General features: G+C 34.0%; 1 protein-coding gene across 2 annotated transcripts; it reads right to left on the bottom strand.

Annotated features, from left to right (window-relative positions):
* Window positions 1–913: 913 nt before the first annotated feature.
* Window positions 914–24,491, bottom strand: OSTM1 (osteoclastogenesis associated transmembrane protein 1). Of its 2 annotated transcripts, XR_004233639.1 has the most exons (7): window positions 23,936–24,491; window positions 17,733–17,847; window positions 16,316–16,413; window positions 11,109–11,276; window positions 9,574–9,739; window positions 4,540–4,680; window positions 914–1,040 (listed from the first exon to the last, which is right to left on the bottom strand). XR_004233639.1 is itself a non-coding variant. In XM_031964458.1 (6 exons), the coding sequence occupies exons 1-6, from the start codon at window positions 24,356–24,358 to the stop codon at window positions 4,625–4,627; spliced, it is 1,026 nt and encodes a 341-aa protein (XP_031820318.1). In that variant the 5' UTR covers window positions 24,359–24,491; the 3' UTR covers window positions 2,561–4,624. The 2 variants fall into 2 exon arrangements, 1 of the variants encoding a protein (XP_031820318.1); XM_031964458.1 differs by lacking the exon at window positions 914–1,040 and having other exon boundaries at window positions 2,561–4,680.
* Window positions 24,492–25,697: the final 1,206 nt, after the last annotated feature.

Raw genomic sequence — 25,697 nt, 5'->3', positions numbered from 1 at the left:
CAAAACAAATTATCATTATTGGCTATATCCAGAAATGTATGCCTTGTTCTGTACATTTAGCACATTTCTGTGTCAGGAGATAGCTCATCATCAATCCTCTGAAATCATGCATGGATCAGAGTTCTTAAGTTTTTCAAAATTGTTCTTTTTTGCAATGTTGTAATTGTATAAATTGTTATCTGGACTCTATCAATTCACTTTGATTCAGTTCATACAAGTTTCATCATTTCTAAGAGCACAGAAATATTCAGTGACATTCACATATCATCATTTGTTCAGTCAATTCATACCCTCTTGACTTCTAGGTTTTTTTTGCCACCACAAAAAGAAGTACTATAAATATTTTTAAGATATGAGTCCCTTTTCTCTTTTAGTTCTTTAGGGTATAGGCCTGGTGATGATATTGTTGATTCAAGTTGTTTTCCAGAATGATTGGACTAATTAATTTATAGCTCTACCAGCAAAATATTAATATGTGCCTGGGTTCCTACCTCCAACACTCCAACACCTCCAACAATAACTGAATCTGTTTTTTATTTGTTTTTCTGATCATCTTTGACAATTTGATCAGCCTCTTTTTCCAAGTTTCCCATTTCAAATTAAAATTCAACAACTATCAATCATAGTATATAACAGAAATAAATTCAGTGTAGACCTGTTTTTAATCAATTTACTGTCTAAAAGTGAGGGTAAGCCTGAGACAGGGTAGTGTAATAGAAAGGACTCTTATCTATAGTCAAAACATCTGCATTAAAGTCTTGATTATTTCCTATGTGGGGAAAAAAAGACAATCTCACCAGAAGTGTTTTCTCATCCATAAAATGAGCTAAATCTTGGTTCTAAATACACAAATGACTATGACATAAGAAGAAGTGAAATGTATGAAGGAGAGGTGAAGAAAGTACTTCATAAATCTGAGGAAGGAAAAAGCATTTTTAATTGCAAGTAGTGAGGGGAAAGGTAGAAAAAGTTACAGAAGACTCTATGGATGAAATGACTCCTGAATTCAGCCTTGGACAAAGAGGCCAGACAATTAGGACCTAGAAATGAATATTAAAAGAAAATAGAATTCAGATCAAATACAAATTTTTGTTGGTTCCAGATCATTGATGTTAAAGCACATTTCTTTCCCTTATAGTAAGAGTAAAACACATTTCTTCTCTAAGAAGAAAAAATAAACTAAATGCAGAATGTTACATGTTCTATTTTTCACAATCACTATATGAGTTTTGCTTAACTTTTTTTTTTTCTCCAGGCAAAGACTTATGTGGGAGGAGGTAGTGGGATGGGATCATTGTGGCAAAACAAAATATATTAATAAATTTTAAAAAATAAGATGTGATGGCCCATCTAAGTCCTTTGTCCCACTCCACCCCCACAAAACCTTACAAATTCTAAGCCAACAGAAATTGTTAAACATTTATTATAGCTATCATATTAGTTTTAGATACATCACATTTATGATACAATTGTCTTTCTAATATGGTACATATACAATTCAGTGTAATATTGACGCTCCTTGATTTATCTCTGTTTATTAAAACATACATATTGGGGCAGCTAGGTGGCACAGGGGATAGAGTACCAGCCTTGAAGTTCAACTTGAACAATCTGAGTTCAAATCTGGTCTCAGACACTTAACACTTCCTAGCTGTGTGACCCTGGGTAAGTCACTTAACCCCAATTGCCTCAGAAAAAAGAGACAACAACAACAAAAAAAAAAAACAACAAACAACAACAACAACAAAAACCATATATGTAACTGGCAGTATGGTATAGTGAGCTTAATGTGCCCTTAGGCAAAGTCGTCTTTCTTATCCCTCTGGGCCTAATTTTTTCTTCTGTAAAATGAGGGGGTTAGTTCAGTTAATCTCTAAAATTCATTGCAATCCTTAAATTCTATAACTTGGAGCATAATTTTATTATGTTCTTAAAGATATTTGCTATTGTTATTATCTGCTCTACTGACATATTGTTCATCATGTATGATCCTTGGCCTGGAACAGGACTAGCAATTTTAATGTTATTCCTAGGGAAAATGGATTAAGGATGATGGAATGAGAAGGGACTTCTGAGGTGATCTTGTCAAAGTTTCTATTTATAGAAAGAAATTAAGTATTTGTCTAAGGTCGTACAGGTAGTATTTGCAATTTAGCAGAGCCAGAATTTGAGTCCAGCATCTCTGTTCACTCAGCATTGTTCCATGTAGTTTTAAGAAGTATAATAGGAAATGTAAACTGCCCATATGCTAATACAAAAACATTGGTTCTATTAGAATTAAGTTACTAAACAGAGATCAGATTCAGCAGAAATAAGTTACTAAACAGAGATCAGATTCAGCTACATTGATATGCATAATATTTCAGTTTTACATATAATTTTATCTTATTTATATTTGGGTTAAAATGTTAACCCAAAATTTAAATGCCTTTTATTTTAGTTGGAATACAAATAATTAATATTCAAAGAAGGCTCTGAAAAGTCAATAAGGTACATTATGAAATTACAACCTGGAAAAATGGTATTTTTTTAAAAAATCAAAAGCAATACTAAAATTTTCTTAAGGTAATTTATTTTTAAACCTACTACGTTAAAACAAATTAATATATTTTAGGAGCACATATGTATATTATGTTTCCAGAATATAGAACTATGCAATGATTATACAATAATTAAATATTTAAACAGGATTATTTTTGGTTTGTTGCAAATGCCATTTCGAAACTCACATGAGTCAGTCAAAAGAAAAATGAAGGCTGTTCTTTCATTTTTAAAGTGCTTATTTACCATATCCAAAAGTAATGACTTTCATGACTACTTAGCTCGGAAGCCACTACTTAGAGTATCAAAGCTGTCATTCTCTAACTTTGGAAATGTAAACTGGTTTTATTAGGATTAATAAAAGATGCTTTCAACAGTGTTCAATCATATGATTCTTCAAATCAAGATAATGCTATTAGGAACAGCATGGAAGGTGGCAGCTGAACAAATCCAGAAAGTTTAGGAATAGAGCCCAGGCAAGAACAAATACTTGTTTTCTGTTCAACAGCCAAGAATCAGCCTTCTCTCATATACCATACATATAACTTAGACATGAAAATGAAATTTCTTACTGTTTTACCAAAAATGAATTTCTACAAAGAACAATTATTTTCATATTTTCTTAAGTCAAACAATAGCAAAATTTTAAAAAAGCATTAATAAAATACTCTAACTCTAAAAAGCTGAGAATAGCTGCCAAATACTAACACTGAACTATTTTTTTTTAATTAAACTGAACATTAGAAAATAGGATTAAAATTAAACTTGGTGAGAATGTCTAACTTCATTTCAATCACATCATATACATTTAAACAGAATTATGAAAATTAAAGTATTATGTTAATATACTACTTGTTTTGAGTCATTTAGTTTTGTGCCATCAAGCATTAGTTGTTTAATAACAGAGTAAATTAAATATTCCTACTGAGTCACTAAAGTGGCTTGGATTTCCCTTGTCTTATTACCTTCTCCTCTCCAAACCCTGAACATACATCTATCTACTAGTCTGGATGTAAAGCTACAATTTTTAGAACATAATAATTATGGTTTTTATTTGAATTAATGCTGTAATAAATCAATAAGGTGACAGACAGTAAAATTTGATTAAAAATACAGTTGCCTTATAGCAAAGAACTTCTTTTTGCCCTGGATTATTAAAACTTAAATTACAGTAGTTGGGCAATACCAATTTGTTTTAAAATAAAGACAAAAACACAACATTAATACTATTTTTAAAAGGCAAGTAAGAACAAGGCAATTACCATAAATCTTTTCCTTGATTTACATACTAATATGACTTATTGTCTTTTATAAATTATTGGAAAAGCTTAAAGTTAAGAAGTTTCAAAAATTACTTTAATAAAAATAGAAATTTTAATTAAATATTGTATGCAGATGTCCAAGAAATTAGATATATCTTAGTAAATGTTGAATAGTACTACAGTGGAGGGTACTTAAATCTTTTGCTGAATTCCATTACAGTAAATGTGAAATAGTGGGAACACTTATTCTTCTTAGTGTTTAACTGAAGGAATTCTTAATCCTTATATTAAAAGGGAGCATATTTCCTTTTCTAAATCTTGGATACAAATCATTAAGATCAACAAATAAAAGATTTGCTAATTATAAATCAAATATCTAGATTTTAAAATTGTTTGTTTTCCTGTTTGAGATATTTGGCCTATAAAAGGTTAAGTAGGAACCATCTGCCTTTAAACAAAGACTACTTTTACATTTTATTTATGTTACTTTGCAAAAACATTGTAAGGTAGATAACCATTGCCACATATGTAAATACAAAAATCTTAACCCAAAAAAGAGACTCCAAAATAAATACCAAAAACTATGGGAAGAATTTAGTCTCATTTTAAAATGAGCTTAAAATCCCCATATAGCTCCACAGTCAAGAATTTGACCTATTAGAACTTTTAGCTAATTCATTTGGCAGTCAATAATAGTTCAATAATGGTTCAATAGTTAATAATGGTTCAAACATACATGGACTTGTTATCTTCTTTCTGCGTGGGTTGTTTCCTCTTCTACTTACTCATGGGATATAATTTCAGTTCCACTTTTTTTGGTTTTAGTTTGAATTTTCTTGAAAGGTAACAAAGCTGGAACTGGATTTAAGACGCTTAGCTAAAAGAATTAAAAAATAAAAGTTAAAGTCTATTCAATCTGATTACCAAATACATTTAAGAAAATGTCTATACTTTAAATTGGAATGCAAATACTGCAAGTTCAAAAATGCATAATGAATCTAATTTCTTCATCCTCATCAACTTCTAAAAACATTTAACTGTCAATGCCTTGCTAGAAACAAAAAAACCAAGACAAATAAAAACAAAAAATGAATTAAGCAGGCACAATTTCTGTCTTCATGGATCATACAATGAAAGACAGTCATACCAACATCACCAAATACTTCAAAACTCATAGAACTGTTATTTCATTACATGGGTACTACTTCCAAGCAGAATGTTCATCTTTCCCATCTCTGTTTGTCTTCTCTAACTTCATTTCTGCTAATAAACTCTTCCCAAAGGTCTAACCAAATGTGCAAAGTGTCTCTTCCTATATCTCCTAACATTACATATATACTAGGCCATCAGTCTATGTATCCCTTGCTCTCTCTGACTAGTCTACCTTTTTTTTTTTTTTGATACATCTCTTTAATAGTATTTTTATGTCTTTTGCATATATTCTTAACCAATAATGCTATAACCTATTCATTCCTATCATATCTCTCCATTGATTTTTTTTTTAACTGGCTAACTGATTTCTTGAACTCCTTGAATTTGTACCCATATAATATCATCAGATCAAAAGGATTTGTTTTTCAGAAAAATTGTAGAACAATTGAAAAGTGTTAAACAAGTTGCTCAATGCTCTCTTCCTCTTATTTAATTCTGGGCTCATCAATTATCTCATCAAGATATATTCATGGATAACTCTGTATAGTTCATCCAACTATTGTGGAGTTAGGCCAAAATCTTTAAATTAATTAGGGTCTCATTTAGGAAGTTCTACAATGTTGAGTGTTTTCAAATCCAGTTCAGCTGCAAACATGAGCATCTAGAAGTCTGTATCATTGAAAGGAAATCACTCTTCCATCTAGAATCTGCGTTGATATCATCTATGGCTACTATGATTATGACAAACATTTTTAATGAGTATCTATCTCATTTTATGCCCTACTTGGCATTAATAAAAAATTAACCAAAGTTTTCTCTGGCACCAGTCACTATGTATTAGGCACTGTACTCAATACTGGAACACACAAAAAAAAAAAAAGCAAAAGAGAGCTTTCTCAAGGAGCTCACTGTCTAATGGGGAAGACAACATGCAAATAATTATATACAAACTAACTATATACAGGATAAAATGGAAATAATTATTAGAAAAAAACATTCAAATAAGGCAGATCAGAAAAAGTTTCCTGTAGAAGGTAAGATTTTAGTTGGTACTTGAAGGAAGCCAGAGAAACCAAAAGAATAAACAAGGGGGAAAACCTTTCCAGGGATGGGGGGTAGCCAATAAAAATACAGAGTCGAAAGGACTTTTTTTTTAGAACAGCAAGAAGGCCAAAATCAGTGAATTATAAATATGTGGAAGAATATAAAATTTTAAGAAGACTGGAAAGTTTGGGGAAAGAAGGAGGACTTGAAAAATCAAAGAAATCTTGTAAGATGCTAATACACACACACACACACACACACACATATATATACACATATGCACACACATATATACATTCAGATTTATATATTTTATGTATGCATATAAATGAGAGACAGAGTGGAAGGCTACATTTGCTTTATTGAATTGAATGCTTATTTAGTCAATAAATAGTAAATACAATTGGATTTTATATTCTCTACATCTTTTAGTCAATGAAATGACTATAAAAACATGATCTACGATAGAATGCCATTTGTGAAAGCCTGCTTATTTGTTTGCTCCTTCTATTTTTATCAAGGATGTCCTGGACTCTCATATAAATTGATTAGAAAAAAAGATTTTGCAAAAAAAAAAAAGTAGGCATACGGTTCAAAAGTTATTCACATCTCAAATTTTTTGGTACTAATTTGTGTTTATTTTTCCAAATAAGTATGTCTTTCAAATATTTCTCAGAATCAATGCCCCAATGCCCACAAAATTCTGTTATCTCCAGCACAGAACTAAATTGTTTATATTTAACCCTATTCTAGGCTTTTTCCATATTTGAGAAAATATAACCCTAATATCTAGGGGGGAAAAAAAAATATATATATATATATAGCATATTGCAAAAGAGGTTAAATGTAATTCCTTCACTGTAATTAATGAAAAAAAATTGCTAGAAAAATTATGGCAGATATTTTCCATTTATCAACTATTATCCTCCTTTTAATTTCATCCTCAAATGCTCTTGAAAATGTCTAGATTAACTGGAATTTGTATAAAGCTTTCTGTAAACTTACTGCTTCTCACAATTTAATGAAGGAGCACCACTCATAATCTTTCCCATCCTTCCTTATATAATTTTGTCAATAAGTTTATGGTGGAAAATAGGTATGGCCCTTGGTTGCCATATCTCTAGCAGATCAGGAAATCAACTAGCTGAAGTGATTTTTCTCTCTTCAATAAAGTGACTACTTTTATAGGATCATAGATCTAAAACTTTTAGAGAACTCAGAAATCTAGATATTAGTTAGACTCCTGAGGAAAATAGTGACAGTCTAGGTTAGTACTCTCTTTAGACATTTCCCATTTTTTACATTAATAAATTGCTTAAGTAGCTCTTTTCATTTCTTACTCTTTCATCTAATGTAGTGTTGACTTTAACTTTTGATAATAAGCCAGTGCTTTAGTGGTACATGAGGAACTGATTCAGAAATGATTGCTAGCTACACAGATAACAAGTCAATTCAATTCTTTCAAGATATAGTCAATTTTATTTTTGTGATTTTATTTGATGATTCCCATGTCCAATACCCCACTCCCAACAAGTCCATTCTTTTGATATTTTAAGTTGATGGCTCTTTTCAAATTAAAATATGATGATTTATCTTGAAAACACGGAAAGAGTGCTCCACTTAGGAATCAAAAAAACTTATCTTTAATTCCATCTTTGACACTTACTGGCTATGTGACTTTGCCTCTCTATACTTTAGTTTCTTCCTCTCTAAAATAGATAATAATCCTAGGTACCTATCTCACAGGACTGTTGTAAAGATCAAATAGAAAAAAAAATAAGTAGAGTGTTGTGCAAATTGAAAAGTACTATATATAAATTGAGTACTCCTAAAACAAGATCTGTGTATTATGGACCCCTCTGGAGGTCTGAGGAAGTCTAAAAACATATTCTCAGACAGTTTTTAAATGAATAAAATAAAATGTATGAGATCACCAAGGAAACTCATGATATTTAAATAGCTATCAAAATTCTGAAAAAAAAATTCGTGGACCTGAGTCAAGAATTCTTGCCCCCACAAAACTGCCAAACCATGCTACCTGAAACCTCTTAATTGACATATGGCTTTTTCTCAACACTTATCCTTTTTTACCTCTATGTAATTTTTGAAAATGTCGATCACCCTCTTCTCTTTGACATTTTTCATGACAGTGTTTTCTCCTGGTTCTCCTCCTACCTCTCTAATTGGTCTTTTTTGTCTCTTTTGCCGAGTCTTCATTCACACCACTCCCATTAATATTTGTCTTTTCTTTGTCTTTTATATTATTGATCCCAATAGCTCCCAGGAGTTCAAATATATTCCCTCTGCAGATGATTAACAGATCTACTTGTCCAGTCCTAACTTTTCTCCCACCCTTTAGTTTTCCTTTTCCAACTGTCTTTTTGGAAATTCGGAAATGGATATCCCAGTCATCTTAAATTCAACATGTCCAAAAACTGAATTCATTATCTTCCCATTCTTCCTAATTTCCTTATTACTATTGAAAGCAGTGTCATCTTCTAGTCACCCAGGCTAGGTATTATCCTCAATTCCTCATTCTTTCTCACCCTTCCATTTCTGATCAGTTTCCAAGTCCTATGGTTCCCACATTTTGTACCATCTCTCATACGTTCCCCTTTTCTCTTCTAACCCTGTAATCACCCAGGTAGAAACCCTCATGGATATAGGACCTCATTCCTAAATAGCCTGCCAGTTGGTCTCCCTGCCTTAAATCTCTCACCATTCCAACTCCTATTCAAATTGATCTTAAATTGCTGATCTGACTACATCTCTTCATTTAATAAATTCCAGTAGGCTCCCTATTACCTCCAGGATCAAACATAAAATCCTTTTATTGGCATTTAGATCCATTAACAACTTGGCTCCTTCTTTTGTAGTTGTTTTATACCATACTCCCCACCAAATGATGCAGTTGGTCTATCTGATCACTCCATCTCCCTATTCCAAGCATTTTCCCTGGCTGTCCCTCATATCTAGAACTACTCCCTTCTTATCTCTGTCTCCTGGTTTTCATGGTTTATTTCCACTTTTCAGCTACAATCACACCACTTTTCCCAGTCCTCCTTAATCTTAATGCCCTAACTAATGCCCTCAATGTACTCTATATATCTTGTTTGCATGTTGTCTCCTACCTTAGACTATGTATTTCTTGACAAGAGAGACCATTTTAATTTTTTTTTCTTAGTGCAGTGCCTGGCACACAGTAGGAACTTAATAAATTTCTAAATGAATTAACTGCTTATACATCCTCATCATCCCCTCCCACTGGAAATCAGGCAGAGTCCACCTTTGTAACCCTTGGTTCTTATATATGATTTCACCTTATCTCACCCCAAACCAAGCCAGCACACTGCTTGCCAAACATTTTTCAAACCATGACACTAGATGTCCTCCCTCTTCCCTCAATCTCCCTTTTATTTATTTTCCCCATTAACATATAAAATATATAAAATAAAATATAAACTCCTTGAGACAATTTGCTTGCTTGTATCTGTATTCCCACTTTTTAGCAGAGTGCCTATCATATAATAAGTGCTTAAGAAATGTTTATTAATTTATTCTTTGTGCTACTTACGCAGAATGAGTTTTCTTTTCTTTTGCTCCGAGTGAAGAAAGCTACTAAGATAGAAAACTACTGGTAAAAAGAGAATGAATACTGAAACAGCAATTACAGGAACTGTATCACTGCAGGGCACTGTACAGTTGAAAGTTCGACTCCAAAGTTTTCGAGTAATATTCATCTGAAATTTTTAAAAATATTAATATGAAACCACAGTAAATATTAACAGACATCATTCATGCACTCTTGGAATTTTTTTTGTTTTGATCTTATTTGCAACCTACAAATTTATTGACAAATAAAATTTAACCTAAAACTTGATTTCTCTTTTAAGTTATTTTATTCTTGCTATCATAAAGAAATTTCAGTGTCCCAAGTTTAAAATAAGGATCAAAACATCGTAATCCTAGTCATACCTTTTTAAAGACTTCAGGTTTCAAATGGAGCTAAATAAAACTGGATAATAATACACATATTTCCTGGTTTTTCAGGGGGGTGTTAACCTTCATCAGAGGGTAATTTTATCAATTTAAGTATCCAAAGTCTCCTAAATAATATCTTCTACATTTCACTTTCCCTTCCTTGATATTACATTCTTCACATCAGTTTCAGTCACTTTTTTTCAATTTCAGTTGGCGTTCACCATAAACTCTGTCATAAATCAAAGCTCCATGAAACCAACTTTGTATTTATCCCAGGGCTTACCAGAAAGATGTGCACATAGTAGGCACTCAGGTATTTGCACTAATTGATAAAGTAACCCTTTACTAATGCACATGCACCATCTAGTGGCAGAATGTAATCAAGTTTTCCATTGTCCGAAAAAATTTGTTTTTAGTTTGTAAATCACCTAATTTCATGGGAGGTATTGTGGACAAAAAAAAAAAAAAAAAAATTTGGGACTATATCAACTTTAAGTATGCTGGAAACAAAAATAAAACTACACAAAATCATTAGTAAAAATATCATGTATTTCAAAAGAAAAACAAATAATATTATTAAGTATAGGTATAAAACTCATTGCCCATAAAATTCTAGAAAGGAACCAGATTAAAATATAAGTTGGAAATATTTAACAAAATAATTAAAAATATGATAAAATACATATGTTAATTTCTAGTTTTCTAAGTCGATATGGGCCTGCAAAGATCTGCTTCTATTTGAATTTTATAGCTCTCTTTAAGAAAGGATACTGAGTTTAAGAATAAGCTCTGCTAATGTGAAACTAACTGCAGAGAAGATATTGAACTTCTCTGGGAACTTTAGTTTTTTCATATGTAAAATATAGGTAATAATATTTTAATTACACTTCAGGGATTATTGGGAGGAAAGCCCTTTATAAACTAAATAAATTTTATTATAAATAAAATAATATATATATTATGCAAATAATAAAATAAAATAAATTTTTACTGTGAGATGAATCACTGCATAAATGAGCTATTATCCTAGCAACATGAATTTAAACAATATGGACAGTACTGATTAGAAGGGGATCCAGAATCTACATTAAAGCCATTTCTTTTATATAACAGAAGTAAAACACTTACTGCATCTTCCACATCAATGCATAGATGTGTTTGAAAGTCAGCCTTATTCTCGAGGTCATTCATTTTTTGTATCTCACTATACAATGTACTCAGGGATTTGTATATTTCCTGGCAGTTTTTGCACACTTCTGTGTAATTTCTTTGCTGGAGAAAATTGGTCAAATCTCCCTAAATAGAGCACACATTATATATAAAATACATGTTAAAACTTTAAACACCTGTAATTTCACTAGTATTATCCTCTAAATTGAAAAAAAATGCAACTATTCTATACTTTAGTACATGGTTAATTGCTATGTGCACCTTATAATCAATGTTTCAGTGACAAATGTCTGCAAAATCAGCTAGATTGGTTCTTGAACAGAGTCCTACAGTTTTTGAGGCAATCCTTTGGAGTAAAAGGAAAAACTCCGGTTTTCCTTTAAGAGCCCAGAGTCACTTCTATACACACACACACAAAAAAAAAAAAAAAAACTTACTTCTTTGAAAAATTGGCCTTATTTTAATAAATTCATTTGGGTTCATTTGTTTATAAAGAATATTCAAAAGTCAAACGGATTATAAATTAGCAATTTCCTTTTCAATTAGAGGAAAAGAATATAAGTAATAAAGGATATAAGAAATGCTTATTTTAAGCATTTCTCTCCTTGCTACCTGAAAACTTTCTCCTTGCTACATCCTTTCCCTTCTCTCCCCTCCCTCCACCTGCTTTTTTTGTGGTTTCTTTTTTTTTTTTATTAAAGCTTTTTATTTTCCAAACATATGCATGGTGGCAGCTAGGTGGCAGAGTGGATAGAGCACCAGCTCTAAAGTCAGGAGGACCTGAGTTCAAATTTGGCCTCAGATACTTAACACTTCCTAGCTGTCTGACTCTAGGCAAGTCACTTAACCCCAAATGCCTCAAAAAAAATATATGCATGGATAATTTTTCAACATTAATCCTTGCAAAACCTTGTGTTCCAATTTTCCTTCCCCTTTCCCCACCTCCTCCCCTAGATAGAAAGTAGTCCAATATAGGTTAAACATGATAGAAATATATGCTAAATCCAATATATGCATACATATTTATACAATTATCTTGCTGCACAAGAAAAATCAAATCAAACAGGAAAGAAAATAAAATGCAATAAAACAACAATAAAAAGAGTGAAAATGCTATGTTGTGATCCACACTCAGTTCCTACACTCCTCTCTCTGGGTGTAGATAGCTTTCTTCATCACAAGATCATTGGAACTAGTCTGAATCATCTCACTATTGAAGAAAGCCACGTCCATTAGAGTTGATGATCATATAATCTTGTTGCTGTGTACAATGATTTCCTGGTTCTGCTCACTTCACTCAGCATCAGTTCATATCAGACCTCTTTGAAATCATCCTGCTGATTGTTTCTTATAGAAAATAATATTCCATAACATTCATATATCCTAATTTATTCAGCCAATTTCCAGCTGATGGGCATCCACTCAGTTTCCAGTTTCTTGCAATGACAAAAAGGGTTGCTACAAACATTTTTGCACATGAGGGTCCCTTTCTCCATCTGCTTTTTTGACATATCTCCTCTTCAGGTACCTAAATCCTACTACTACTATATGGTTGAAGAAGAAGATAACAGTGGCTTTTCTCTCTACTACCCTGACTACATACTGGAAAAGGCCTCAGTTGGTATTTAACACTCAGAGCAAGATGTGAAATGGCAGAGCCACTACAGTCCCTGGTAGGTGGCAGAACAAGAGTGGTTTTTATGTTACTATTCCACAGGCAATAGGAGCAGTCACACTTAGGAAAGACATAAAATATAGAACAAAGCAACACAAAAGGATGACTTCCAATCCTACATATAAAACAATATTAAAAGATAGTGTTCTACAATATAGATAGTAACACTGAGTACATACTGATGTGAAACTCTTATTTTAGTTAATGATAACATATGCACCAAATCAAGGGATTTTTGTTCATTTAAATCTTCAAGAAATCAGCAATCACAAAACACATCCAGCCTAGGACTTGGTGTTTTATGTCCTTCACAACCAACCACCAAGCAGAAGAATAAGTTGAACAATATTGTTCTTAAGAAGTAAAAAATGATGACTAAATTATAGGCAATATATAGTAGAATCCTCACAACAGGACATTGAACCTTTCAATAACCATGAAAATCAAAGAAAAAGAACTAAAAAGGGAGAAAAACAATTATTTACTAATAATTGAGGCTTTAACAAATTTTCCTTTATGTGTGTGTGTGTGTGTGTGTGTGTGTGTGTGTGTGTGTGTTTTATGAATGGTTTGTGCTTGCCAAGCCATTTAGTGGTACAGCAGCCTCAAAACCATAGATTGTTTTGTATGTATGCTCTGTGTATTCTCTATAATCTCATAGATTAACTGAGAAGTGTCTGCTCTCCAGAGTTACTTTTGTTATTTTTCAAAATCAAAGGCATTTTCTGGGTCCTTATCTATCCTTTTTAATATTTCCAAAGAATCTATTATTGTTGCCTACCTTTTCTTGGGTTATCTTTCTCAGCATTTTTGTGGCACTGCTATCTTTTGGTTCTTGCCCCACCTGTCTGACCACTACTTGGTATCGTCTATTGGATGATCATCCAGAACCCTCCTCATAACTGTGGACATACCCCAAAACTCAGTCCTGTATTTTCTCTATTTACATGCTCTAGGTGATCTCATCAACTTCAATGTGATTATTTTTATGTAGATGACTCTTGGGTCTATATATTAAGCCACAGATTCATTTTCACCTGAGCTATAATCACATATCACAACCAACCTCTTTGTGTATATGTGTATGTAAGTGTGTGTGTTTGTGTACATCCTCTTTAAGGAACCTCTTTAGGGAAATTTCAAATTAGGAATCCCATACACATTTCAAACTCAACTTGGTCTAAAGAGAACTCTTTAGCTTTCTCCCAAATCCATCCTTCTTCCTTCCTTCTCTATTTCTATCAAGGGTACCACCATCATTCCCATCTGCCAGATTCACAGCTTGATAATTCTTGATTTCTCAATCTTACTCTCCCCTACATATCCAATCAAAATGGGATAGAATGGTAAATAAAATGCAATGTGTAAGTAATAGAGAGCAAGTCAGTATGACTGGATGATATCATGAAAAGGGGAGTAATATAAACCAAATCCTGGAATAATCATGTGACTGCTAATTTCTTGAAGATTTATATTGTGTCCTCAACAGAAATAGGAAAATTTAGTAGAAGGGTAGGCTTCAGAAATAGAGAAAATAACAAATTGTACTTTAGACTTGTTGAATGTGAGATATCTCTGGGATGCCCAGTTTGAAATTGACTAAAGAAGATAATATCATCAAGAGAAAAAGTTAAGATATAAGAGAAGCACACCCGCAACAGGGGACGTGTCCTAGAGCAAAGAAGAATGAGAGCAGTGTAAGGAAATTTTATAACAGTAACAAATACTGAAGAAAGATCAAGAAAGATAAGGATCTATAAAAAGCCATCAGACAACTCTGGAAAAAATAAATTCGGATTAATGATGAACTTGGAAACCAGACTGAAAACAGAGGTGAGGAATAAGTGTGACCAGAGGTGGAAGCAGTGAGGGTAGATAGTTTTTTCTAAGAGTTTGGCTGAGAAAGGGAAAGACAATAGACAATAGCTTGAGGGGAAAGATAAGATTTCCTTTTTATAAAGACTGGGATAGAGACAGCTGGACATTTCAGAAGGCAGAAGTAAAAATAGCAATAGAGATATTAAAAATTAGAGACGATAAGTAAGAGGGCAATCTACTGGAAAAGATGGGAGGGTAAAAGAGCAAAAGCACATGTAGAGGGGTGGATGTTGGCCAAGAAAAGGCCACTTCATTGTTAAAACTGGGGAAAGGAGAAGAGAGTGGAGGGTAATTTCAAAAGGTTTAAGGATATAGAGAAGGGGGAAAAGAGAGTTATTGGCCTCAATTTCCACAGAAAAGTAAGAGGTAAGGTCCTCAACTAAAACGGATGGGGGGGGGGGGCGAAGAGGGGAAGGAGAGATGTGAAAATCTTATGAGAGAAGAAAAGTTTGGAGTAGTATCTATGAGGAGTTTAACAGGATATCAATTAGGGATAAATACCTGATTGAGGGTCTAGATGATACTAAACAATATTAATTTGTAGTGTGCCCAGTGGGCTCAGTTATATTTATGTTGCATATATTTTATATGTATTTGTTTTCTTTAGACATTAGAATGTAAGCTTTTTGCCAGCAAGAACTGTTTCTTTGTATTTGTGTCCCCATAATACTTAGTATAGTATCAGGCACAAAGTAGGCACTTAATACTTATTGATTATTGTTAGAATGTAATATAATAAATTTTTATCATGAAAGTTATTGGGGGAATATTCTTATAGGCATATCTTAACCTATTTTGCAAAACAAGCTGTGAACTCTACAAATTTATCATTCCACATATAAAACTTGCCCTAGCCTGTGCTAATTCAAACCCAAATACTCTTGATCAGAGCTAAAAAAGATTCAAATATATTAGTGCTACATTAAATATAACCTATCTTTCCCCCCAAGTAAAAAGTGATAAAAATTCTATCATCTACTATTAATACACATATAAAAGATGATGCTAAATAAAGGATGCTTAAAATTCAAAAGGTAAATATTAAATGTGAAAACATAAATTCTATTAATCCTCTTATCTTTTCTGTTCCCTAGATTGATGCTTTTTCTTCACAAGTTCAATGTTGTTGAATCCAGTCGGTTCAAGCATCTGATTCCTACTCCTTTAATTCCTTTATTTGACTAGAGGATCAGAAAAGATTGTAAATTTAGAGGTAGAAGGAACCCTAGAGTATTCTAGTTCAGTGTCCCTTCATGTTATAGAAGAGGAAACAGAGGACCCCAAAAGTTTCAAAGTCACAACACAAATTAAGCCTTAGAGAAGTGACATCCACTAACTAAAAGAGCATAAGGTTTATAGTTCAAATGCCATCTCCATGAAGCTTTCCCTGAACTCTCTTAACTGAATGTAATTCTCTGAATCCCCAAAGACACATGACACATATTAACATTATGTAAAATGGGAACTGTTTCCAAAACCATGTCAGAGAGAGTTATTAAAACAAAGAAAATAATTCATTTACTAAACAATTTAACAAATATACCTAATACATATACACTGAAGTTACTATGTAGTGGGCTGAATCTTATCTTCAGTAAAAAGTTAAAAATACCTGAAGGTTATGCTCAAAGCATGTCAAAGTATGATTGAATAGTTCAAGGAACTTAATTGTGCTATTTGATAGTTCTTCCCTGTCATTCGTTAAACAATCTGTATTAAAAAAAAAAAGGGGGGGGGGAACAAGGTACATTATTTTCATATTTTATTATACAAAAATTATTTAGCCAGTTGTCACAAGGTTGGTATATATAATCACAAAATATTCTGAATTGTTTTATATTAAAGTAACTACTTAAATACCGGATGTCATTAAGGAATAATATATTTTACACAATGAATTTTCTTGGTAACTTTCCCTTTCAACAGCAACAATTTCTACCTAACCACTTTTAATATAAATCTTTCTAATATACATATTTCTTACACACTTCTTTGCTTATAAAAGCAGAATATTATAAAGTTTAAGCAGTTCTTTAAAATTCAGGGTTACTATGAACATTAATTATTCTACTCTATTTTGCTGCTTTGAGAATGTAAAGTTCTAATTACCATTCAAAACTTTTCTCTTTTTTATGATGTTTCTATTCCTTCTCCACTAGCTGTCATTTTTTTTGCTGCTGTCAATGTACCTGTTTCAAGTATTAACTCCACTTTTAATTAACTTGGAAATCAGATTATTTGGCACATGACTTGAACTGAAAAGGCTAATTAGAAATATGTTTAAATAAGAAAAAAAAGACCCTTGATAAGGATCTAAGGGACTTTGCTAAATGTATGATTTTCATGCATGCCATTTAGCTGCTCAAACACTTAACTATGATTCTCATTTGTATTCTAGATCAACCAGATAAATGATTTCCAAATAAGCAATGTATTATTCTGTCTTACATAAATGGGTATTATGTGTAAATAAGTAGTTTTATACTTTTCCCTCCTTTTCTCTCTATTAACTCCATCATTCTAGTCCATTTAAAACCCAAACAAGTACTTTGAAATCCATTTAACATTTTAAGAATTTCATATTTATTTTGTAATTACATTTAAATTTTACATTTTACACTTTTTGAAGCACTTTTTCATTTAGTTCTCTGATTACCTTTGGGCACATCACTTATACTCTCTAAGACCTAATAGCCTAACAAATAATCATGTGACATCAGTAAACTAGATGATTGAGATGCTGTTCAACTCTAACATGCTGATATATGATAATTATCCTTACAATTTACTTGCCTGCAAAGTAGGTAAAATATGATAACCTACTTCTGACAGATGAGGAAATGGAGGCATAAAGATTTGCCTAAGGTTGTAATTTAACTATTTAGTGACCCTCCTAACTTCGATTTTTTGCATTGAACTATATTGTTAACTCTTTAGTAGTTATAATAAGAACAAGTCAATTAAGTAGTTCCAAATAATTAAGTAAAACTTGTTATTTACGATTCAGAATCATGATAACAATTACTTACTTGCACAATTTGCTTCCAGCCATGTGGCATTAAAAAATTCAGATAGAACCACCACAATTTGCACCCTGTCTGACATCAAGAGATTTTTGGCACAATTATGGCTCTCTGACATATTCTAGAATGAAGAAAAAAGGGGAAACAGTAAAGTAGAACAATATATTCTTTTCATTTAAAAATATACACACACAATATTTTTAGCTTAACCAAATAAGATAACTGGGGTACCATTTTTTATATAAATGCTAAACAATTATTAATGATCATTTATTAAAATGCCTTTGCATTATGTTTTCCAGTTTTAAAAAATGTTTTCCTCAAAACCATCCTGTAAGCATTAGAACAAAAGTATTTCAACTACCATTATATGAGATAATAAAACTGGCTCAGAAAAGATAGATGATTTATCCAGGTATAATTCAACTTTTTACCAACTGTCACATTTGTAGAACAACAAATATAAGTAGCCATTTAGTGGGAGAAAGGACATTAAATGTAATAACCAATTGTTTAAGTAAATAGAGAAGGAATGGGGGGGAAAGCATTAAAACAATGCATAAGTAACAAAGTAATCTGATTTTGTTCAAAGAATGGAAATCAAATCCATTAGTTCTTTGATCACAGAATTTTACTTCAACAAACATTTATTACATAATAATTATTAATGATAAATTGTATCATAAGAGATTACAAAATTTGAAAGATGAGCCCAAGCAACACAAAATTAAACAAATCTCAGAAAGCAGAGAAATATAAGACTATAACAATGCTCTACAGGAACATTTTCTTAAAATGTTTGAAAAACAATGAAAAACCCAATCCAACTATCTTTTACATTTTATAAGCTGCTCTCCTTTTTTAGTATGGAGTAGCCCATACAAAAATAGCATTATTTAAATTGGTAGTGCATTAAGAAGGCTGTTTTTAAAACACCATTTTCTAAAGGGTTTCTTTTAAAGATTAAAAGCACAGAAGCTTGTATAAAAAAAAAAGATTTTGCTTCTCAAAAGTATTGTTACTTCTATATGTCAATACCAAAATATAATTAAAATGTGGTGACTGAAAAAAATATGGTGACTGAGTTATCACAAAAATGACTTTAAAAAAGGCATGTGTTTTCATCTTCAATGTCAAGATCTGCTTTTTGTTCTGTCACATGAACCAAAAGAAAATATGATGCAGTTTTACCTAACTAGATTTTAAAAGTTTTTCCACAGAACATTTTAATAATAATGGAAACAAACTGTGCAGATAGTTATAATTTCCTAAATTACTTCGAACTTGACTCTATGCTCATCTTAATCCTATGTCATTAAGTCTTTTAAGATTCTTCCTTAGTAAAACCTCTTATGGGTATAACTTTCTTTCTACTCTAGCGTTATGATCCAGAGGCCCTTCACACTCCAGACTTTGAATTATGTCATTAGTCTCCTAACTGATCTCCCTGCCCTAATATATTTTACTCAGTGTCAGTTTAGTCTTTCTAAAATATAGTTTTGCATGGCAATCCTTGCCCAAAATCATTTGGTATGTGTATTAGAGAACCAAATGAAGTCTATACTCCTTGGTCTCATACTCAAGGTGCTTTATAATCTAGCATCAAGCTAATGTTTTGAAATATAGGATTTGGAACCAAGAATTTGGGTTCTACATACTACCCGTCATACCTAAGGTGTCATACCTAATCTTTCTGAGCCTCAGTTTCTTAATTTGTAAAATACAGTAGTAATGGGGGCAGCTAGTTGGTGTACTGGATAGAGCTCTGAAGTCAGGAGGACCTGAATTCAAATTTGACCTCAGGCACTTAACACTTCCTGGCTATATAACCCTGGGCAAGTCACTTAACTCCAATTGCCTCAACAAAAATAAAATAAAATAAAATAACACAGTAGTAATGTAGGAATAGATTTTTGCTAAGGTCTCTCTTTGGTTCAGAATTTATATCCTAGTTACACTTCCCCCCATGTTAACAGATGACTATGGTAGTAAGAGCACTAGACTGGTAATCATAAGAGAACTGTGTTCAAATCTCTCCATCCAAAATTAGCTAAAGGATCCTGAATATCAGAATGAGTTTCTTCAAGCATAAAAGAAGATAATAATACTTGAAATACTTACCACTTCTTAGGGTTTTTGTAAAGAACAAATGAGATCATATAAAGTAAAAATGTTAAAATTCTAAATAACGTTAGTTACTATTATTATGAATTATCTTCAACTCTAGTCAAATTAGTCTACTCATATGCCCTGACTATGTCATTTGTATTTCTCTATCTTTATACTTACTACTTTTCCTTGAAAGACCACTCCTTCAACTTCTTGCTCTCGTATCTAAATCTTTATTTCTTTTAAGGTAAATCCTATCTTCTCTGAGAAGCCTCCCCTGACTATCTCAGTTCATAGTTCTTTTTCTTATTTCCTTGCCCTTACATAAATTATTTTTATGGGAAAATGAGATTTGATTCATAGACCCTTACAAGAATGAATAATAGCAGCCATCAATATCTATATAACACTTTAATGTTGGCAGTGAACTTTACACATATTTTCTGATTTGATCTCCAAATTTTCTGAGGTAGGCATTATAGGCATTATTCCCATTTCTCACTATTTCTTCCACATGACATCCCCTCTCTCATCTCCCTGTCTTTGTAGAAATTATTCCCTATGAATGGATTACATTTTATTCTCGCCTCCCTCTCTTAAAATTCCTAGGTTCCTTCCAGGTGCAGTTGAAGTGCTATTTCCTACATAAGACTTTTCATGATACCCCTAGCTATTACAATATTTCTCTAAAATTTAACTCATATTTATTTCTATATACTTCTATGCAAGCAAGCTGTACACATTCTATTCCCTGTCAAACATAAGCTTCCCAAAGGCAGGGACTGTTTCATTTTTCACTCTATCCCCCTTGCTCAGTACAGTATTTGGCATACAGTAAAGGGTTTACTAAATGCTTGTCTACTGATCTTGCAAATGGAGGAATTAAGGCCTAGAGAGGTGAAATTATTCATAGTCATATGACTAGTAAGGCTGGCTAGTAAGACAAAACCCAAGTCTCTCCTGACTCCAAGACCAGTATTCCTTTCATTACAAAACAACTTCCATAATAAAAATAAGTGCCACAGCTGCCTTTAGAGGCAGAAGTGATGGTGGCTCCCATGGTCTAAGTGAAGAGCTGTAGGAAATTAAATGCTAGAGCTAGAATGATATATGAGATGAAAAAATAATAAGGGACCTTAGATGAGTAATAGAATGGGAAAGGTATGTGTATATATGGAGTGACATGTAAGGAATGGCAGGATTTGTCCCCCTCCTTTACCTTGTAATATATGGGAAGGATTCTCTGGGATTGAGGGTGATAAAGAACATGAGGCAAGAGGATATGGGAAAGAAGAGCAGAAAAAAGGGTTCTTACTCTAAAACCCACCAACCCATAAATCAGAAATAGGTGTAAGGCAAGAATCTGGGATCTCCAACTAAGGAAGGAGGGTAGACTAACTATTGGGAAGAGAACAGAAAGGAAAAGTATACATAAATTGCATATAAACTTAACATTTTTGTGTGTCAATTGAATCACTTCAGCTACATTGGTTTTGCTTATTTTTTTAAAAATTTTAATGGTGGGGGCAGGGCAGCTAAATAACACAGTGGATAGAACACTGGCCCTAAAGTCAGGAGCACTTGAGTTCAAATCCGGCCTCAGACATTTAATACTGCCTAGCTGTATGACCCTGGGCAAGTCACTTAACCCCAATTGCCTCCCCCCAAAAAATCAACATTTTAATGGGAATTTTTAATTTTCTCTTTAATAATCACATCTATTCTTTATTATCTCCCAGCTGTACTTGAGAAATACCTCCTTTTCCTCTTTATTTATGATGTGGCCTTTTTATATTTAAGCCAAGAATGCATTTAGAATTTAGCATTATATAAGGTGCTGATCCAAACCTACTTTATTATGAAAAGTATTATATTTATTACTTTATAGGTTTACCAGAAGTTCTAATCATATAGAGTATCTTTCCTAAAGTAGATTATATTCTTGGATTTATAAGTTGTTTCTGATTCTTGCTGTTTCACACACATGACATTCCATCTTGTGTTTTTGCAAACTGTGCCCTATGAATGAAATTCACTCTGTCCTTACCTCTACCTCTTAGAGTCCCTAAATTTCTTTAAAGCTCATTTCAAGTTCATTTCCAAAATAAGTCACTTGTGCTAATCTACTTACCTATTTTAAAAGCAGTACCAAATAATTTTAGTAATTATAGCTTCATAAAATTTTGAGGTATAGAAGTGACTTCTTTCTTGAAAAAATATTATTTCTCTTGTGATCAAAAACCTTTTGTTCTCCAAATGAATTCTGTTATTTTGTTCAGTTTTATTAAGTAATCCTTAAAATAATTTCATGATGATTCATTTGATAAAGCCAATAACCTCCCAGCAAACAATCTATCTTTACCATAAATAGTCATGTATGCTCTTTTTATTTAAAACATTATACACAAATTTACTGTCAAGCAATTCAATAATCCTCCTCTGTCCCTTAGTGTGTGACCTTAGAGATAGCTAGGTTGCATAGTGGATAGAAATATGGCCTTGGAATGGGGAGGATTTGAGTTCAAATTTTGCCTCAGACACTTACTACGTGATCCTGGGCAAGTCACTTCTGTCTACCTCATATTTTTCATTTACAAAATGAGGATAATAGATTATTGTATGGATAATGTGAAACAATAATAGGTAAAGCATTTTATAATGCTCAAAGCACTCTATATATATTAACTATTATTAGGCAAGTCACTTACATTCTTCAAGTCTCAGTTCCTCATCTGTAAAATGAGGAAACTGGAGTAGATAGCTTCTAAGGTCCCTTCTAAATCTATGATCCTATGACCTAAGGGGAAGGAGTTGTAATGATTGACTAATAACAAACATTTTAGTTCACAGTGGGATTCAGAGCCTATTTTTCTAGACATTGGGAGTTGGAGTCAAAGTATCCTCTAAAAGTCTACCAGCCAACTGTTCTTCTCTCGAAATGTTCTAAACTCTCCCTCTCTATGCTTTCGAACCAGCTAGCTGTTTTCTCATGTTTAGAAAGCATTCTCTCATTACTTCTGCCTCTTGGAATCCTTATAAGGAGCCTTTTTAGGTTCTTACTCCCTTCCCTCTGAAATTACCTTCCACCTACTTATTTTCATTCAGTGTGTGTATTTGTGTACCTATATACACACATATATATGTACATATACATAAATCTACACTTTCTATATACTTCTATTGAATAAACAGTAATTCTATTGAATTACACATTCTCTCCCCTGGTCCAATATAAACTTCCCCAAAGCAGGGACTGTTTCGTTTTTTTCTATATACCCCTAGTGCCCAGTGCAGTACTTGGCCCTGAAGTCAGGAGCACCTGAGTTCAAATCGGGCCTCAGACATTTAATATGTCCTAGCTGTATGACCCTGGGCAAGTCACTTAACCCCAATTGCCTCCCCCCAAAAAATCAAAATTTCTTTTGACTTCCATAAGAGTTCAATAAATACTTTTCTATTGATTTTATAGCTGAGGAAATTAAGGCCCAGAGAGGCAAAATCAGTCGTGGTCACATGACTACTAAGACCAGACTCAAATCGCAAGCACATGTACACAGAGACGGGGGGTGGGGGGTGGGGGTGGTAGAGATACTTCGCGTGTATGTGTGATTCACACACAAATCACTTGTGTATAAACAATTGTTTGCAAATTGTCTCCCCAGTCAGAATGTGAGCTCTCCGAAGCCAGGAGCTGTACTTTTTGCCTTTTTCTGTATCCCCAGCTGCTCAGGACTGATGGAACACATGAGGAGTTAATACTTTTTGCCTGGCTCACGCACCACTTTTTAAATGGGGCCTTTACTATTCGACCCAGCCAGCAAGGTGGTAGTGCCTTCTCACCTAAAACTACCTACTGTTCACCTTAGGTATATTACGTGGTTCTGGATGTTCTGGGCCCCCGTAGGCAGTAAGTTCCTTAAGGGCAGGGGGCGTTTTCCTTCGGGTCTTGGTAGCCAGAGGCTGAGACAGTGGCAAGTTTTAAATAAAGGCTAGTGGCGGAGAGAGGTCCCCGAGTTAGGGTGAGCCCCAGACCCCGCGGGCTCCCTGCTGCCGCCCGGCCGGCACGCCCCGCCCCGCCCCCGGACGGCTCCTCTACCCACCCCGACCGCTCGGCTGATGTTGTCCACCTTGCTGGCGACTTGCTGAAAGAGCGGGAAGCAGCTCTGGCAGAGGCGCACGGGCCGGGCGCTGCGCACCAGGCATCCCGTCAGCTCCGCGCTGCTGCTGGCGAAGTCCAGCAGCAGCTCCCGGCACTCGGGCTCCAGGTCGGGCAGATCAGGGGGCAGCGGCAGCGACAGCGGGCCCAGCCCCTGGCCCCGCAGCAGCTGCAGGGACAGGTCCCGCGCCTCCAGGACCTGCGGCTCCGACAGCAGAACCGGGCGGCGGCGGAGGTCCAGCGCGGGCGTTACCGAGTCCGGGCCACCGCCGCCGTCGGCGGGGAAGAAGGGGCCCTGGCCCAGGCAGATGCCCGGCAGGAGCGCGATCAGCAACCGCCTCCACAGCGGCGCTCCTCTCCAGCCCATGGCCGGGGAGTCCGAGCACGCGTGCGAGCGGCAACGACGACCCCCTCAGTGAGTCCCAGCTGAAGACTTCTGACAGCCGTCCTCACTTCCGGTCCCGGACTGCCCCCGCTCGAGTCACGAGGGCGGAGCGTCAGCGCCAATCTCGCCCCAAGTGCCTCGGCTCCCGTGGCCCAATCAGGAAGGGGCTGCGAGGAGGAGGGACAGGAATGGGGTGGGGCGCTGCGTTTGGTGTACGCATGCGCAGGCAGAGGGGCGGGCTCCGGGGCGCGAAGGAAACGTGGAGGAGGCTCGTGGAGGACGAGGCTGTGTTGTAGGGACTGTACGTTTTACAGGTGATTCTGTAAAACCCTGACCTATGGGAAGGGGAGAAGCCCAGCAGCTTCCCTTTCGTATATCAACAGCTAATTCTCGTTAACCTCTCCAGAGGGCTTCTTGAGAAAGCTTCCCCGGGCAGCCTTTGTTTCTGGAGCTCGGGTAGCGGGGGAGAAAGGAGATTGTGAGAGAAAATTACTTCTCGCGCAGCAGCAAAACAGTAATAACAATAGTAACAACAATAATATTCGACATTCACACGGAACTTTATATATATATATATACGTATATGTATATATGTATATGTGTATGCATATATGTATGTGTATATGTGTATATATGTATGTATATATATATATATATGTGTATATGTGTGTATATATGTATGTGTGTATATGTATATGTGTATATATATGTGTGTGTATGTATATGTGTAAGTGCATATATATGTATATGTGTATATATGCATATTATATATGTATATACGTATACGCATGTGCGTATATATGTAAATGTGTATATGTATATGTGTGTATATATGCATATATGTGCATACATGTATATGTGTATGTATATGTATGTGTGTATATATGTATATTTGTGTATATGTGTTTGTATGTGTATATGTATATGTGTATATATGTATGTATATATGTGTATATATGTATATGTGTGTATATATATGTGTATGTGTGTATATGTATATGTGTATATATGTATGTATATGTATATGTGTGTATATATATATATGTATATGTGTATATATGTATATGTGTGTATATGTGTATGTGTATGTATGTATGTATATGTATATATGTGTATATATGTATATGTGTGTATATATGTGTATATGTATATGTGTGTATATGTATATGTGTATGTATGTATGCATATGTATGTATATGTGTATTATGTATATATGTGTGTTTATGTGTACATGTGTATGTGTATATATGTATATATTGTATATGTGTGTATGTATATGTGCATTTATGTATATATGTATGTGTATATGTGTGTATGTGTT

This window comes from Sarcophilus harrisii, chromosome 4 (genome assembly GCF_902635505.1).
Source record: "Sarcophilus harrisii chromosome 4, mSarHar1.11, whole genome shotgun sequence".
Classification (NCBI taxonomy): Eukaryota; Metazoa; Chordata; class Mammalia; order Dasyuromorphia; family Dasyuridae; genus Sarcophilus; species Sarcophilus harrisii.
The sequence above is the reverse complement of the archived record's forward strand: the minus strand, read 5'-3'. Positions and strand labels throughout refer to the sequence as shown.